Here is a 16,061-nt window from a genome sequence, read left to right as displayed (position 1 = left end):
AACATATTCAGTTTTCTGATTATTCACTTATGTCACTTATGTGTTATATAATCATTTTTAAATTATAATTTGTTGCTGCTGTTGTTCAGCATTAAATAACCAACATCTATTATTTTGCTAGTAGTAGAATTGTCGCTGTTGTTTAGCTCTAATTATCATTCTTCCTAGTCATAGGCTTTTGCATTGTTTAGCACTACATAATCACCATCGTTGTTATTAGTTATTTATTCTAGGTTTGTTGTTTAGCATTAGGATTATTAATTGTGGGAGTAGTAGTTTTAGTATCATTATGAAATTTGTCTGAATGCACACTTTACTAGAATGCATCTTAAAATTTAACTTTTCATTAATGTATGGAAATATATAGGGTCCCTGAGCAATGAGCATACTACTTTAATAAACAGAGAAACCCTAGAGGCCTGAGATCAGAAAAACCTGTCGGTCCAGACTTTAATGTTGTAAGTTATAGTGTCGTATCTATAAAAATGTTGCCAAATGTATTTGCCTTGCCAACAAATACATTTTCATCTGTAGGCAGTTAACAATTTTATTTGTAGAAAGGTCTCAGTAATGCTTAGTTTGTTTTTGCCTAATTTTCGGTTCAAAGCTCCACAAAAATTAACTTTGTCGAGACCTTCACCCAGTTGCAAAGCCAAAGTGCTCTAGTCAAATATTTGTGCAAGTGTAATTTATTGATTAATGTAGCCAATTCTCTACAGCTCTTGAAAATACTCGGACGTGTTAACACTGGCTGAATGTTAATAATGATTTGCTATAAAACATCCAAAGCATCCTGTTCAATTATTATATTTTTCACATTGGGGAAAGCAATCATGTTTTTCATTTGCTTGCAGAGAGAAAGAGAGTGACAACAGCATTAAAGCACAGCCCAAAAGTGGCAATGGGAAAAAACCAAAAAGGATCATACACGATTAAAAAATGCCTGCACTCTGTCAAATTTTCATTGCAACTGAGCTCTTAATTATTTAATTGAAACTTCAATTAAACAGTTTGTTCAAGTAAGGGTTCAATTATTATTTGAGAGCTCAGTTGGAACAAAAACCAGCAGTGCAGGGGGGACCATTGGGATCCATTTCATAGGGGACCAAAGGATCATACATAGAGCAAAAAATGTCATACAGGCTCACAAATGTCAATAGAGGACCAACAAGTATCATACATGACCAAACAACGTCATATGGGTCACGATTTCATAGGAAGCCTTGCTCCATTCACTGGATGCCCCACCAGTGAGCCTCCGTGATCACCGAAGTGTGGTTAAAGTCATCAGGTGGCGCTCAACAAACTGCAGTTAAACCAGCCATAAAACAAAAAAAGACGGTCAGACTCACCATAATCTTAAGGAAAACACAGCTGCCAATTGTGGGAACACCAAATATAATATAGCGGACCACAAATCGTTTGAGAAATGTTAAGCGTAAGTTCTACAGATCATATTATGATTTAAGCGAGTGATAACATTATGACCACCTGCCTAATATTGTGTAGGTCCCCCTTTTGCTGCCAAAATAGCCCTGACCCGTCGTCACATGGACTCCACTAGACCTCTGAAGGTGTGCTGTGGTATCTGGCACCAAGACATTAGCAGCAGATCCTTTAAGTCCTGACTATATGCCTACAAAATCCCTGACTTTGTGCAAGTGCACCTAGAAGAATTGTTGCTGTTTTGAAGACAAAGGGTGGTCACACCAAATATGGATTTGATGTAGATTTTTCTTCTGTTCACTCACTTTGCATTTAGTTAACTGATAAATGTCTATTTTTGAAAGCATTTTTACTTTACAGCATTTTTTCACACCTGCCTAAAACTTTTGCACAGTACTGTATATTATATATATATATATATATATATATATACATACACTGATCAGCCATAACATTTTGACCACCTGCCTAATATTGTGTAGGCATGGACACCACTAGACCTCTGAAGGTGTGCTGTGGTATCTGGCACCAAGACGTTAGCAGCAGATCCTTTAAGTCCTGTAAGTTGCAAGGTGGGGCCTCCATGGATTGGACTTGTTTGTCCAGCACATCTCATAGATGCTCGATTGGATTGAGATCTGGGGAATTTGGAGGCCAAATCAACACCTTGAATTCGTGACTCATCAGACCAGGCCACCTTCTTCCATTGCTCCGTGGTCCAGTTCTGATGCTCACGTGCCCATTGTAGGCGCTTTCGGCAGTGGACAGGGGTCAGCATGGACACCCTGACTGGTCTGCGGTTACGCAGCCCCATATGCAACAAACTGCGATGCACTGTGGGTTCTGACACCTTTCTATCAGAAACCAGCATTCACTTTTTAAGCAATTTGAGCTACAGTAGCTCGTCTGTTGGATCGGACCACACGGGCCAGCCTTCGCTCCCCACGTGCATCAATGAGCCTTGGCCGCCCACTTTTCCTTCCTTGGACCACTTTTGATAGGTACTGACCACTGCAGACCGGGAACACCCCACAAGAGCTGCAGTTTTGGAGATGCTCTGACCCAGTCGTCTAGCCATCACAATTTGGCCCTTGTCAAAGTCGCTCAGATCCTTACGCTTTTTTCCTGCTTCCAACACATCAACTTTCAGAACAAAATGTTCACTTGCTGCCTAATATATCCCACCCACTGACAGGTGCCATGATAACGAGATTATCAGTGTTATTCACTTCACCTGTCAGTGGACATGTTATGGCTGATCGGTGTATTTCAGTACATAAAAAGTAGATGTTAAAAAACAATTACACCTGATGAAGTAAAATAAACAAAAAGTTAACTGCAGAAGAGAATTTAGTTGATTTAAAGGAGTATTGAATAAAGCATAGAATCAATTTAGGGTATTTATAACCTGCTTGTGCTGGGTGAAATACAATAAAAGATATCAGCTCTGCATAAATATTCAAATGTTTATGAATATGTATATATATTTCTTTGATGGAATATGTAAAATATTGTGTTGTATAGCTCTGTCTGTCTGTCTGTCTCCCCTCCCCCTGCACAGCTACTTTTCTCTGTCTGGTTCCTCGTGCAAAAGCACGTTGAACAACTTTCCCCTACAGTCTCTTGCGCATCCCAGAATGCTTTGCAGAGGAAGCGGTGACATCGCCCCGCTGCTTGGTAACCCCACCCTCCAAAGAAGGAAGAGGAAGTGGAGAAGCGAGGGCTGAGCCAATCCACATGCACATCCGAGACACTGCCCTCTGCTGATTGGACATTATTCACCTTTTGTTTAAAACTGTATAAAATACATAACCCATAAGAGAACTGTAAGAAAGCGGTTTGAGCACGAGACTGCCTCGCGTTCACTCTGTCATTCTTCTGGGCCGGCCTGCAATAAAGACTTATTTTCCATTTGTAACAACTCCTGTGCTTCGGTTTTCATCCTTTTAAAAGGGTTTCTTCACTGGGGTATATATAATTATAAGAGCCATGGCTGCTGCTGCAACAAAGTTTATATTTCGAATTCAGCCGTCTAGATTTTTCTTTTTCTTTTTTGGCAATGGTTTGTTTTGCTCTATACAGACTTTCTGGCACTATCCCCAGATTGTTCATTATTTGATTTATTTTATAAACAATAACAGGGTGGCACAGGGGAATGGACAGAATGAAACATCTCTGTTGCATCCAGATAGGGACATACTGAAATGACACTGCTTTTGGCTCAAGAGCTGAAGCCTGGCTGCTCAGGTTACTGCTGGCACACAGCTTCTAAATAAAGGTCTCCTCAGCAGGGGGATGTATAGACAAGATTCCCATAGGTTTTGTTTCCTAGTCCGGCCATTAATGCAAGTCCCCTAATTTAAATCTGACTGTAGCAGACTTTAAAATGAGTTTTCAAGTATTTTTTGGATTTCTAAACCTTCAAATTGAACTCCACTGGGTGATCAAAGGCCAGTAACTGCAAAGCATGGCATTCAAAACGGTATAAATGACAAACATTGTAGAAATACACTTCCAATTGACATGTATAATCCTGGCATATCTGAGCTTTGAGGAGATGATGCTAACTGCCAAAACAAAACTCTAAAAGACTAAATATCCATGTCTGACAAATGCCTTTAAAAAAAACATTCTCCAGGTTAAAACTCTTCAAACCAGTTCTCAGAAGAAGCAGGTTACATTTTAAATTTGTATAGATGCAAAATATGGTAAAGGTACCATGAAATTCGTAGCACAAGTTTGATGCTTTGACGTGTATGCATGTTTGGGTTAATTGGGTAAATGTTTCAGCTTACTTTCTTGTAATGTTCAATTCACCAACAGGCTATAATGCGACTGACTTGCATGATTTGGCAATCACCATGTTTTGTGCCAGGTTACCATAAGTCAACAATTGAGAATCCGGTCTTTGCTTTCATCATATTTTGTTGCATTATGGAAGACAGTTCAATTTTGTTCTGTGAATCTTTTGATTTTTAATGACATGTTAATCTCTGACCTCTTATGGCAATGCATTCTCCCATACATTCAATCTGAGCACCTAACTACACAATTACAGTTTAATGTATTTTGGTATTGGTATTTTGATTTTAAAGAGAGTGTGGTCCAAACAGACAGGCTGAGGATGCCTGTGATACATTAGTGTATAACTCAGTCTCTCCTATTATCAGAATGCCAAGAGGGACAGCTTTAAACAGTCCTTGAAACTGGCGACTTATCACAAACGCAAAGCAGCTGATAAGGGGTAATTTCAATCTTTTGTTTTGCGTTGGAGTTGTGTGCAAAATAAAAAAAAAAGCCAAAAGACTCTAGAAATGACTTGAGAGTGACTTGTAATTTAGGGTTGAGATTTTATCAATCACGCGAGTTCCACAAAATCTGTCGCTTTCTTACAACAATACAACAAAGGGTCCAAAAACTCCCAACACTGTGAAAAACCATGAAAAGAATTATTAATGTCAGACGATCTGCAGTTAGATAACCTTCAAGAAGTGTGTGATCATAAACACACAACAAAATGACATCACTACTGCTTTGACAAATCATTCATTATCTATTCTGGTTATTCATCCTGATGAATGCAGTAGTAGTATTAAGTAATAACAAAACCAAACAAAAAATGAAGTGTAAATAATTATAACTGCAAATACAGTATAAAGCATTGTACTATCCAAAAAAGGTCACCATTTCATCAGCTTGAAAAACCCTTTGCTATATTACTATAATACAGCTTACTTTTCAATTCCTTAACTGTTTATTATGAGGGGCTAGCAGGAAGAGGGAGAGAAATAATAGTTGATTATGTTTGGTGAGCAGAGGGCTGAGTGGTCAGTTTTAGCACAATATGACCTGGACTATGTGAACAGCCACACAGGCAGAGAGGGAGATGTGTTCTGTGAAGTGGGGAGTGATTTTGATAGCGAGAGAATCCCTGGGCTCTTTGAAGCTCGATGTCCTCACAGGGGGTTACAGGAGGACACCTGACCGCAGCTTCTGCACTAGTCAACTTCAGTGTAAACTAGTCCTATCCAACAGCCTTTTTAAAAAATCTACATGAAGGAGTGTTAAAAGTGATAACTGATTAATCATGCAGAAACCTTTACTTTTACTTAGCCCTCCTGTGAATATTTGGCAGATTTTGTGGTGGCTATGAGGCGAGAGGCGATGGATGGGTCTCGCATACACGATCAACACTTTAATAAGGCAGGGATGGATAGACATTTTGTTTGTGTGATAATCCTGACACTTCTGGCATTCTTCCTTTATTACTAAATAATAACTTTGCTAATCATAACAGAAACCAGATATCAATATGTGGGAGTCTCAGATATTTAGCCCACTTTTCTTTTTCACAGGGAATTTGGCTTACATAAATGACAATGATTAGTTAGTTATATGCTTACAGTTTGTTAATGACTAAGTTGATCTGCCTTTAAGGGTTTCTGGTGTTTCAATAAAAAACTAAAGGCATGAAAAGACAAGGGGAACTCGCATCTTTCTGGATAAACTTCATTTTGAGAAATGATATGCTTATCATTATCTCGGTCTTCCTAGATAATTCATAATTGGTTCCTTTCAAAAAGCACACTGTCCTTTATGTCAAACAAATAATAAAAAGCATTTTGTGTAAGCACTTTGGACCAATTTCCAACCACGAACCTCAGAGGGAAACGCGTTGTTTAAAGAATAAATGTCTGATTTCTTACAGGGAAAAATATTTTGTCGATTTTCACTTGAGATAGTTACCCCTGTTGCTTCAACATAGATGGAATACATGGATTTTGCTCCAACAGATGTAAAAAAAAAAAATAGCAACAAACTTGGCTTTTATTACATCAACTGCTGCAAGTCAAAATTAAAAAGCAGAAGGTGAACATATCAATATTGCACCAAAACCAGATTCCCTGATTTGATGTTCTGTAAGCGTAATGCTAAATAAAGCTTTACAGAACTGCATAAACTGAAAGAATATGCATTTGGAGCACGCTATTGGTCCATTTTACCTTCTTTTCCCATTGTCAAATTTGCCCGGTATTAATAATATCAGTACAGTTAAAGACGGCAAGATATGCGGTCTCTCTCATTCCATCTAAGCAGAAATACATCGAGGAATTTGATAGATAGCCTAATGTTTCTGAAGAGTTCTAAAGAAAAATTGTTCATATTTTGGCATAGCGTTTGAAAAAGCTGGTTAGATTTTACGTAGCTGAATACAGTAAGCATTCAGTGTCCATGATTGAATGACGAAAGACAAAGATGAATGGATGAAGCTGAATATATACTTATTTTTTTATATGAAAGGGTCAGTACAAGGACATGACATCCACAGAGCAGTGATCCACTCCAGCGATTAAACAATTATCTTCTTTCAGAGCACAAACACAATTTTACCTTTCTACCAATTAAATAATGTTGCCTCAAGTAAGATTATCTGAATACATAAATACATGATCTTAAAAAATAAGTCAGTATTGTGTAACAGATCTTGCCCAATCAGCTGTGAGTGACAGGCAGTGAGCAGCTACAACTGACATGAAAAAAAACCACACACACAAAACACTAGAGCAGTGAACTGGTACAGAAGAACAGGAACCAGAAGGGAGAGCACCTACTCACAGTACAATGATTTTTATTTTTGTATTTATAGCACCACCAACATATTTGCTTGTTATTTCATTTCTAAGATGTGACATATCCTCTAACAGACAGGACTCTCAGTGGTTCTGTTTAAATTTTAAAAAATTTACCTCCCAATCACAACAATCCATACATGCTTTTTCATTTAGCTAAAGGTGACAAACTAGATTGAGAGTTTTGAAGGTTTGTTAACTAGACAATATGATGAAGATAATATTGTAATAGTCTAATTAGTATATTAAAATACTAAACCTATATCATGCGCTTTTAATATACCCACAAACAATTACAGACCACATAAGCACATAAGAAATATTTCTCTCCCACAATGTCTTGTCACAACTGATTATTAAGATTTATTTTCTAATCCACAATTCTAATGTTATTATTAAATTTCACTGTTTATGTATCAGACTATGAAGACCGATTATGGCTTGATCTTCAAGGGTCTATTAAAGCAAGATCTGTTTTGCATCACTGGACTGCAGTTGTTTTGATTGGCCGCACATTTTTTTAAATGTGAAACAAAAATACGATAGTTGTTCTACAAATTACATTTAATATGGAAGATATTTTATTACATTGCCCCTAAAATATTACCTAATCAACCAAATGTTTCGCTAATATGCAAATTCAACCAATTAATGCTTAATGAATGCTTATTTGCAGCCTTACAAAACAACACAAAATAATCAATCACATTACATACACATACCAGAGACTAAATCTTCAATTTGTTAACAAAAATAACTGTTCTTGAAGAGCAGCGGTTCATTTATATGGAATGTCAATCTTAACATCCAAAAACATCTCTTCTCTGCTGCAGCGTAGCATTTCATTTTGAATTAACTACAGCTAAAACTCAGCCTTAAACCAATCCTAACATATAAAAATGACCACAACCAAAGCTTCATAAATGACCCTCACTGTAGCCATAACACTTATGCTAAACACCCTAATTCTAACATTGAGTGATCAACACAGAGCTGCAGGATTTACCCAAACATTATCTGAGATAATGAATGGATAATTTGACTGTCAGACCAATTTTGTGGATTGGTAATTGCTCAGATTGGGTTGTTAACTCCGTATAAATTTGCAGTTGCAATTATTTGAATGCCAACGATCCATGCCAATTACAAGGGCTTCAGAAATGTAGCTGCAATTATGAATTGCGACAATGACAAATGTATAATTAAGCAAAGAGGTCTTTATAAATCGTTATAAATAGTGTAAGCGGGTGTAAACTTGCATTCCCTGAAGTTAAACAAAATTAACAGAATGAAACAGCTTCCACAGATACAGATTTAATCAGGTATTATGGGTTTCCTGGTCTGAACCTATAGAAACGATGCCTTAAATTTGTTATGATAGTTGTATCATTGCATTCTGCACAGAACTTTATAGCACCTACATGCAGAATTAAAATACTGCGTGGATTATATGTGGATGTAAAGACTATGGCAGGCAAAACAAGCCAATGTATTTTGGTGAGATAAAAGCACATTTATAAATGAATAAACATCTAAATGCATTTGAACTGATGCATTAATAAAAAAACAAGTATGCTTTCCAATGGCTCCTGTAAACTTTCATTCTCTAAAGTGCCAAGACATATTTCACAATAAGGAAACAGAGTGACAACGCCATTACAGTCATTTCAGCACTATGTGTAAAAAAAATAATGTATATTATTATTATTATTATTTTCCCCTCCCAGTCTTGTGCTCAATTATTTAATGCACATAAATAAAACAAATCTGATTGTAAGTTTCTTCCATTTGTGTGCCTTTCTTCTGAACACACTTCACATCTGCACACCAGCAGCTGATAGTGTAAAACACGGCTATTTCGAGTTTTCATCACACAATCATCCTTTGTGCATTTTTAAACTGAGTCATGGGAGCCCAAATTCTGCTGGACTGTTTATTATTAATATTTTATTGCCGACACAAGCTGAGAAAGCATGTTGTAAAGCACCAAACTGCATAACAACAGTCACTGTGAGGCCAGTAAAAAAAGGCATCTGGACAAAATCTAGAAACATACAAATGGGTTCATGAGCTATTCTTGATGATCACTGGTGAGCTGGCCTTGCGTCTGCAGTGCTGAAATTATCAATAAGACCCTGTCAGTCTACTGGTGCTAATTGTGACTGTTTGTACTAAGATGCGTGCCCTCTTGGCACACCTGGGCAGTTGTTTTGGAGGAAAGATAGGTACTACAGCCTGCTTGTAGTTCAGGGATCCAAACTGTAATAGGTTATATCTTGAATAAACAGTAAGAGATTGTTAAGAACCAAAATGTATCCTTGTAAAACAGGCTGACCTTCAATGTCGGTAGTTAATCGTCAAGGACTTAATGAGTAACTGCTTGCATTATCTGTATCGCTATCACTAATGAGCTCTGAGGCAAGAGAAAGGCATTTTACAACTCAAGACTTCATGTAAACCCTAATTTGTTTGCGACAGCCATCTGGTAACAGATCTTATAAGGGTGCAAAAATATGGCAAATGTATATCCTTGTAAAGTTTTTCAATGAGAAAAATTATCTAAAGTTGGGCCTGGACATTTGTGCCACATAAGCAATATCTGGCAGGTATTGTGGGAACAACTGTAAACTGTATTACATTCATAAAATGTTCAATTATTTGTAGAAGTGCAGTACACTCCAAAAACTGTCAAAGGTTAATCAATGGTGAAAAAAAATATTTTTAAACTGAATAATCCTCCCAGGAAACTGAGATACATATACATTACTTGAATGCATCATATTGGTAAAATGTACTCTGGGGATTAGTGTATATTATGCATTCATTTTCTATTCAGATTCCACCGCTGCAATGTTCACATGCTGGAACTCTTTAAGAAGCTACTAAGCAATGAACAAAGTTGTCCTATCAACTATTTCACAATATCAATAGTAGGTATCATACAAGAATAAGATGTAACTGATGTTACAGGATATCATGGAGGGTAACCTTTAAGTACCATTATTGAACAAAAGGACAGAAGAATAAAAACAAAATTTAGAGGTAACTACTGATAGTCACATATTGACTAGTAGGGCTGCAGCAATCGATTAATATGATAATCGATTATTCTATATAGGGCTGGGCGATAAAACATTATCAATAACGATATAAATTGTTTAGATTAATTTTCGATAATGTTGATATAGAATAATTCAGTACAGCAGTCCAATTCACCTCTGTGACGCAGCAGGAACGTGCGGAGAAGAAAACACTCGTGGCTCGGCTCTGCTGGTTTAAACAATTAAGCCGTGCCGTGCCGTGGCATGCCGGAGTCCCAGAGCTTTCTGTAAAACCAGGCCGCTGTGAAGTCCATCCCTATTGTGGGAGGAGCAGCCACTGTGGGTTTGGTTTGTGTTTCATTTTAAAAACAGAGACAGAGAACAACACTACGAGCGATACAGCCTGACATGGAAAGGAGTTTTGTGTTTATTTTATTCTTTATGCTTTACATGATTGGAGGCAGCTAATAAATACACGTTTCTGTTAAGAGATATTAGGAAGAGCTAAACATGTATAGACAACATTATATTCAGACACGCATTACATTACCGTAAGAGAACTTTTCCATGTGCAACAATAAATATTTGCTATTTATTATTATTAATAATAATCAAGATATGTGCTAGTAGATATGCATTTTAAATGGCACAACTTGACTCCCTTAACTTATTACTCTTGCTACAGATTTGTAACTGCAAACGACACAATTTGCCATATTATTTTTTATTTTATTTAGCAGACGTCCTTAACCATGGCAAGTTACATTTGAAACAAAATACACGTTTCACGATTAATGCTACAGTAACAGCAGCTGCAATATAGCAGGTTATAATTTAACTAAAGTGTGCATGTTTCAGTCATGGCGTATGGACTTAAGGACGCATTTATAAACCAGTCCTTAATATTTTTGAGGGAAACCAAATCTGCTGTATTTATTTATTCATTGTTATACAACAGACCTGCACACCATCCACAAAACGACAGCCTGAAACACCGTCCAGTTGTTAATAAAATATTAATAAAATCAGCTGCTACCAATCCGATTATTATCCTTCAGTTTATGTTTAACTAGTCACAGTGCTGCACCGGGTCCTGTAAAATTCGTGTTCGCCAAGTTTTTAATACACTCAGATATTAGCTGTAAGCAGTAATTGTTACTGTACATGGATTTCACTGCATGCTACTAATGTAACTAATTTCTTCGTGATCCCACAAGGCACTTGAGATTATATCTTGCGACATAATGTAGCTGATCTCCCTGTCTGTCCACAAGTCAAGCAAAATCTCTGCTGCTGAAAGTGAAGTATTTCCTCAGTGGGGTGACGGACGCTTACGGCCACATCTGGCAGCAGATAGTTAACCGGCCACAAAACCTGGACGCAATAGACGGAAGCTTTCTATACCCGCACAGGTACATGGAGGCTCTAAACAACGATTATTGTGGTCCCCGGCTTTCAATTCACATTCTACAATATCATCACTGGCTTTGGGAATGACATGAAACTACATGATACTGAGGGTTTTCATGTGGGCTTGCGCACGTACATCATGGTATTGTGGTCAAATGCTCAGCCTTGTTGTCCTCCATAGTGCCCAGAGCCTACATACGTTTCAAAAGTCTATATCCAAAATTCTACATAGAAATTGACACGCCTGAAACATGCACATAATCCACGTGTCCTCCATCGCAGTGCATGTATGTGCAAAATCGCACCTCTGCAGAATAAGAAATACTTTACACGTAAACCTGAGTTTCGCAGCTTAAATCTATTCATTTGTTCAATGCTGCGACTGTCGGTGACACAGGCATTGGTGAGAAACCAAATGATTTTAACTAAGAAATTCTAGTGTGCTTGTATTCAAGTCACTTTTAAGTTATTCTGTACCTTTGGAAAATTGCATCTACGTGCACTGAAGACAGATGTAGGATTACGTGCATGTATAGGTATGTCAAATTCCATGTCGAATTTTGGATTTTGGACAACTGGCGGGTAAATCTGTCAATCATACCAGCCACTTCAGCGGGTAGCCAGCAAGTGTGCAGGAACTCAACTTTTAGTTTCTGATAGAGTATTTGTTGGTATGTTTCAAAATACGAATTAATTTGTTGAGGTTGTAGTGTTGGTATGATAGTTGATTTGGCAAACCGCAATATAATGTTTTTTGAAAATATATGGCATCTGGACAGTCTTCAGTCCAGGAGGACATATTTCACAGCGAGCGATGAAAGAGAAGTAAGGTGGCTAAGGATGTGGAAATATAATGACTTTTAATGACTTTTCATAGTCATAACTATGTGCATGACTTTTTAATTACCTGGATCAAAGTGTTTCAGAATTATAATATGACAGAAAAGGAAAGAGGACCACAACAAACATATTAATACACACACAGCCAGCTATTGCATTTATTTTGTATTCGCTGGAACTCAAATGCACAGTTATGTTTCCGAAACACAGAGCGGCGGTCTGAGTGTGGTTTGGAGAGGAAAAGCCAATCATTTAGTAAGGTAGATAGATAGGTCTTATACATTTTGTATTTCGCTGTTGTGACCGGAAAACATTGCTACAAGGATGCTAATGTAAGGCATTTTCATTGCAGCTCACATTGCTAAACTGGCAATTGAATGAACATATAAAAAAAATGAAAAAGAAAAAATATATTGGTCGGTCCATTACAGCTGTAATTGCAAAATATTCCTTTATAAAACAAACAGTCACAACCTTTATAGTTAAATTGAAATTGTGACAATAAAAAGTCAGGATAATGTCGGGAAACTATACAAGAGTCTGACATGACATGCATGAGAGTTGACAGGTCTGCTGTTATTATGCCATTTCCATACGGCTTCTAATAATGTATTTTTACATTGATACTTACTTAAAAAAAGTTGTTGTGTTAGAGAAGTATTCATCAATTGCCTCAATTACAACGTATTAATTTGTGTTGAAATGATTTGCGGAGATTCTGCTGAAGAGAGACATGCAGTTTGTTTACATTGCTTCTTTGCTGGCATGCATGGTATTGACCAATGGAAAGGACGTTACTACCGGTCATCATTCCTAGAGAATATATATTTTTAGCCAACCACAGACCGTGACTTTATGAATATCTAGCCAATCCAATGAAATCCTTTTAATGATGTGCAGAAACCCAGAGAAGGGAGTAGCACTGAAGAGGAAGAGTATGAACAGCAAATGTGTCACCATATAACACCCCTTCTTATGTGTTAGTGTGTTTATACAGATCCCCATTAGCTGCCATGTTATTGCATATGTGATTGATTAATTTGAAAAGGATGCTCTCGCCTCTACTAGCAAGTGTTATAATTCAATCGAATGCAATGTTTTGATCAAAGGCCTTATAACACTTGCAAGTAGAAACTGTGTGGGAGCATGTTTTTTCTATCCAGATCCTTTTCCTTCATACACACCCGTCTAGTCTATACAGGTGTGCAGTTAGCTTTTGTTATAGTGATTGATTAATTACCTGAATAAATGCCAAATTTTAACATGTTCTACACACAAGTATGCACCCTCATGCATTTTTGGTGATGTTTGCCTTTGGCTGGTAAAAATACCAAGTGGCTGGTAAGTTTTTTCCTTCTACCAGACACAGTGGCTAGTGGCCAAAAAAGTTAATTTTATCCCCTGGTTGCAGCCCTATTGAATAGCATAATATATAACAAGCGATTGGCATTATATATAGAATATTACACTGATCTCCATCTCCCTAACTTGCCACTGACATTACTAGCTGTGTGACAAAACCATTCAGTGCAGATCTGCACAAGTGCCTTTTGTTTAACTCCTGGAACTACTACTACTTGCAATTCAAGCAAAGTTCATTTAAATGCTTTTGTTGCTGTAATTTGAACTGTATTTTTCTTTGATGTAGAGTGATAGGTACCCATTATCTACATAACATGTTGTAGTTTTCTTTGACTTCTTGTGTGTGGTCGATTAGTAGTCACTATAGATCAGGGGATCCCAATGTCTGTCGATGGAGGGCCAATTTCCAGAGTTTGCATGGGATGGGGGGCCGCAAGTACCAAATGAACCACCGATGAAAATAAAATATGTCCCAAATCATACCTTTTTATTTCATATACATTTCTGTTAGGGAACATTAACTTTTTTATTATTCCACCCAAAATCACATGTGCAATTTGTAACAGAAAATGTTCAGAACATGTGGAAATATAGTAAAGGTTCAGAAAAGGGGGGATTCAATGTTTGTTTGTCGCACAAAACATCCTCGAGAGCCGCATTTGGCCCCTGGGCTGCACTTTGGGAACCCCTGCTAGATATATAAAAAGTAACATCTAATTAAGCCTATACAAATTTAGTCTCAGGGTGTTTGCATACTGGTTTCAAGTCGATTCTGCTTTAAATTGCAATCCTTTAAAATTGGTTTACCTATGAGTCACAAATAACACAAAAACTGTTTTTTTAATGTATTACTTGTTTTGATTAAGATTTATTTTAGATAGATTTTAATAACAACAACAACAACTCGAAAAAGTTCTGGTTTCTAAACCCTCAAGTTAATAGCCTCCAAAAATAGCACATTTTTGGCTCCTTGCAATTGCAGTGATACCGTTTATGACAGTAATAATATTCACTTCCACAGTCACAAATAAAAGGCTGCAAAACGAAAAACAAGTAAAATAAGCAAACAAAAACAAGACGACCGCTGAGGAAATGTCAGTCATATTTTCTAACAGCAGTACAGAAGCAGCAAAGTCAAATAAGTGGTTGTTTGACTATTGTATATATATATATATATATATAAAAAATAAAAATAAAAATAAAAATAAATCAATTTAACCTCCTTACTCGTGGTTATATTTGTGCGGGGGGTCCTAAGGTAATCAGGACAGGCCGTGCATGTTCAGGAGCAGTGCACTGAGGGTGAAAAGACAAGCATCCACATTGATTACCAGAATGGGACACATTCATGGGGTTGGCTGGTGGCCTATATGGATAAACTTTTCAGACATTAGGACCCAGCAAACTTCAGACTGCCCTCCAACCGCAGCTTGCTAACTTTTATATTCAATTAATTAAAACAGCATACACGTAGTCAAATCACAATCAAATCCACGCCTGCCACCGGGAAAGCGATCCGTATCCCTCCCGCACACCGCCGCTTCCGATTATGTCGTCCGTTCCCAAAATGTGAAGTCTGTTTGTATACTTGTCTGTATACGTGTCTGACTTCATAAAGTGAACAAACTTTCCCCGCCGCTAAAGACGCGTGAATACGGCCCCCGGTGCTTACCTGAGGTGAGACTGTCGTTGATTTTTAAAGGCACTCGCAGGATGTAAACCAGAAAGAGCATAACAAAGAACCAGACAGTCCAGAAATAAGTCCAAGACCAGACGATGCACGACTTCAGCTGCTCTACAAAGCCAGCCCCACTTTCAGCCATGTTTAGTGCGCCGCCGCCGCCAGCCCTCGGTGTATTGTGGGTCGAGTCATGGCTCGGGGCTCTGTGCTAAACTGCGCTGTAGGATTTGCGGGGCAAAAGTGTTTTTTTTTTTTAGGAAAAAGCGGTTAGTGTGAATTTCACTTTAAGGTGGGCCCAGGAGCTTTTGCATTTGCGCGCACACGAATATGGCAGTGCTAATGGCGTTTGCGCGGCGCACATATTCCACATGGACGCCGTCGACACTGCCGCTCATTTATCAGCCGGTGTTTGGTGACTTTCAAACTTTGTCATGAAGTCATCCATTGTACTAGTGAGTGAATAAATGGCATTATAGTCTTGTATAGATTCAAGTGTGATGTGGACTTTTTAAATAATCATTATTTTTGAAAAGCGTTCCCCAATGACCTGAATATGACCTTATCAATTAACCGACTTGCACAAAGGGGAAGGAAGGTCGGGTGGTAGACTTAATATCAGTATCCGACTCTCCAATTGAGTTTTATCAACAG

At 37.7% G+C, this 16,061-nt stretch overlaps 1 protein-coding gene across 6 annotated transcripts in view; it reads right to left on the bottom strand.

Moving 5' to 3' along the window:
- Positions 1 to 15,768, bottom strand: part of LOC136750244 (suppressor of tumorigenicity 7 protein homolog) — a 56,713-nt gene extending 40,945 nt beyond the window's left edge. The window contains exons 1-2 of one of the 6 annotated variants that reach the window (XM_066705155.1): positions 15,402 to 15,498; positions 14,957 to 15,025 (exon numbers count right to left, since the gene is read on the bottom strand). Coding sequence is in view for 5 of the 6 variants with exons in the window: in XM_066705154.1 (XP_066561251.1) it covers positions 15,402 to 15,552 (151 nt within the window). In the remaining variant the exon portion in view is untranslated. Of the gene's footprint in view, positions 1 to 14,956; positions 15,026 to 15,401 lie in introns of all 6 variants that reach the window. The other 5 variants (XM_066705154.1, XM_066705152.1, XM_066705150.1 and 2 more) reach the window with 5 other exon arrangements.
- Positions 15,769 to 16,061: the final 293 nt, after the last annotated feature.

Source organism: Amia ocellicauda, chromosome 5 (genome assembly GCF_036373705.1).
Source record: "Amia ocellicauda isolate fAmiCal2 chromosome 5, fAmiCal2.hap1, whole genome shotgun sequence".
NCBI lineage: Eukaryota > Metazoa > Chordata > Actinopteri > Amiiformes > Amiidae > Amia > Amia ocellicauda.
The sequence above is the reverse complement of the archived record's forward strand: the minus strand, read 5'-3'. Positions and strand labels throughout refer to the sequence as shown.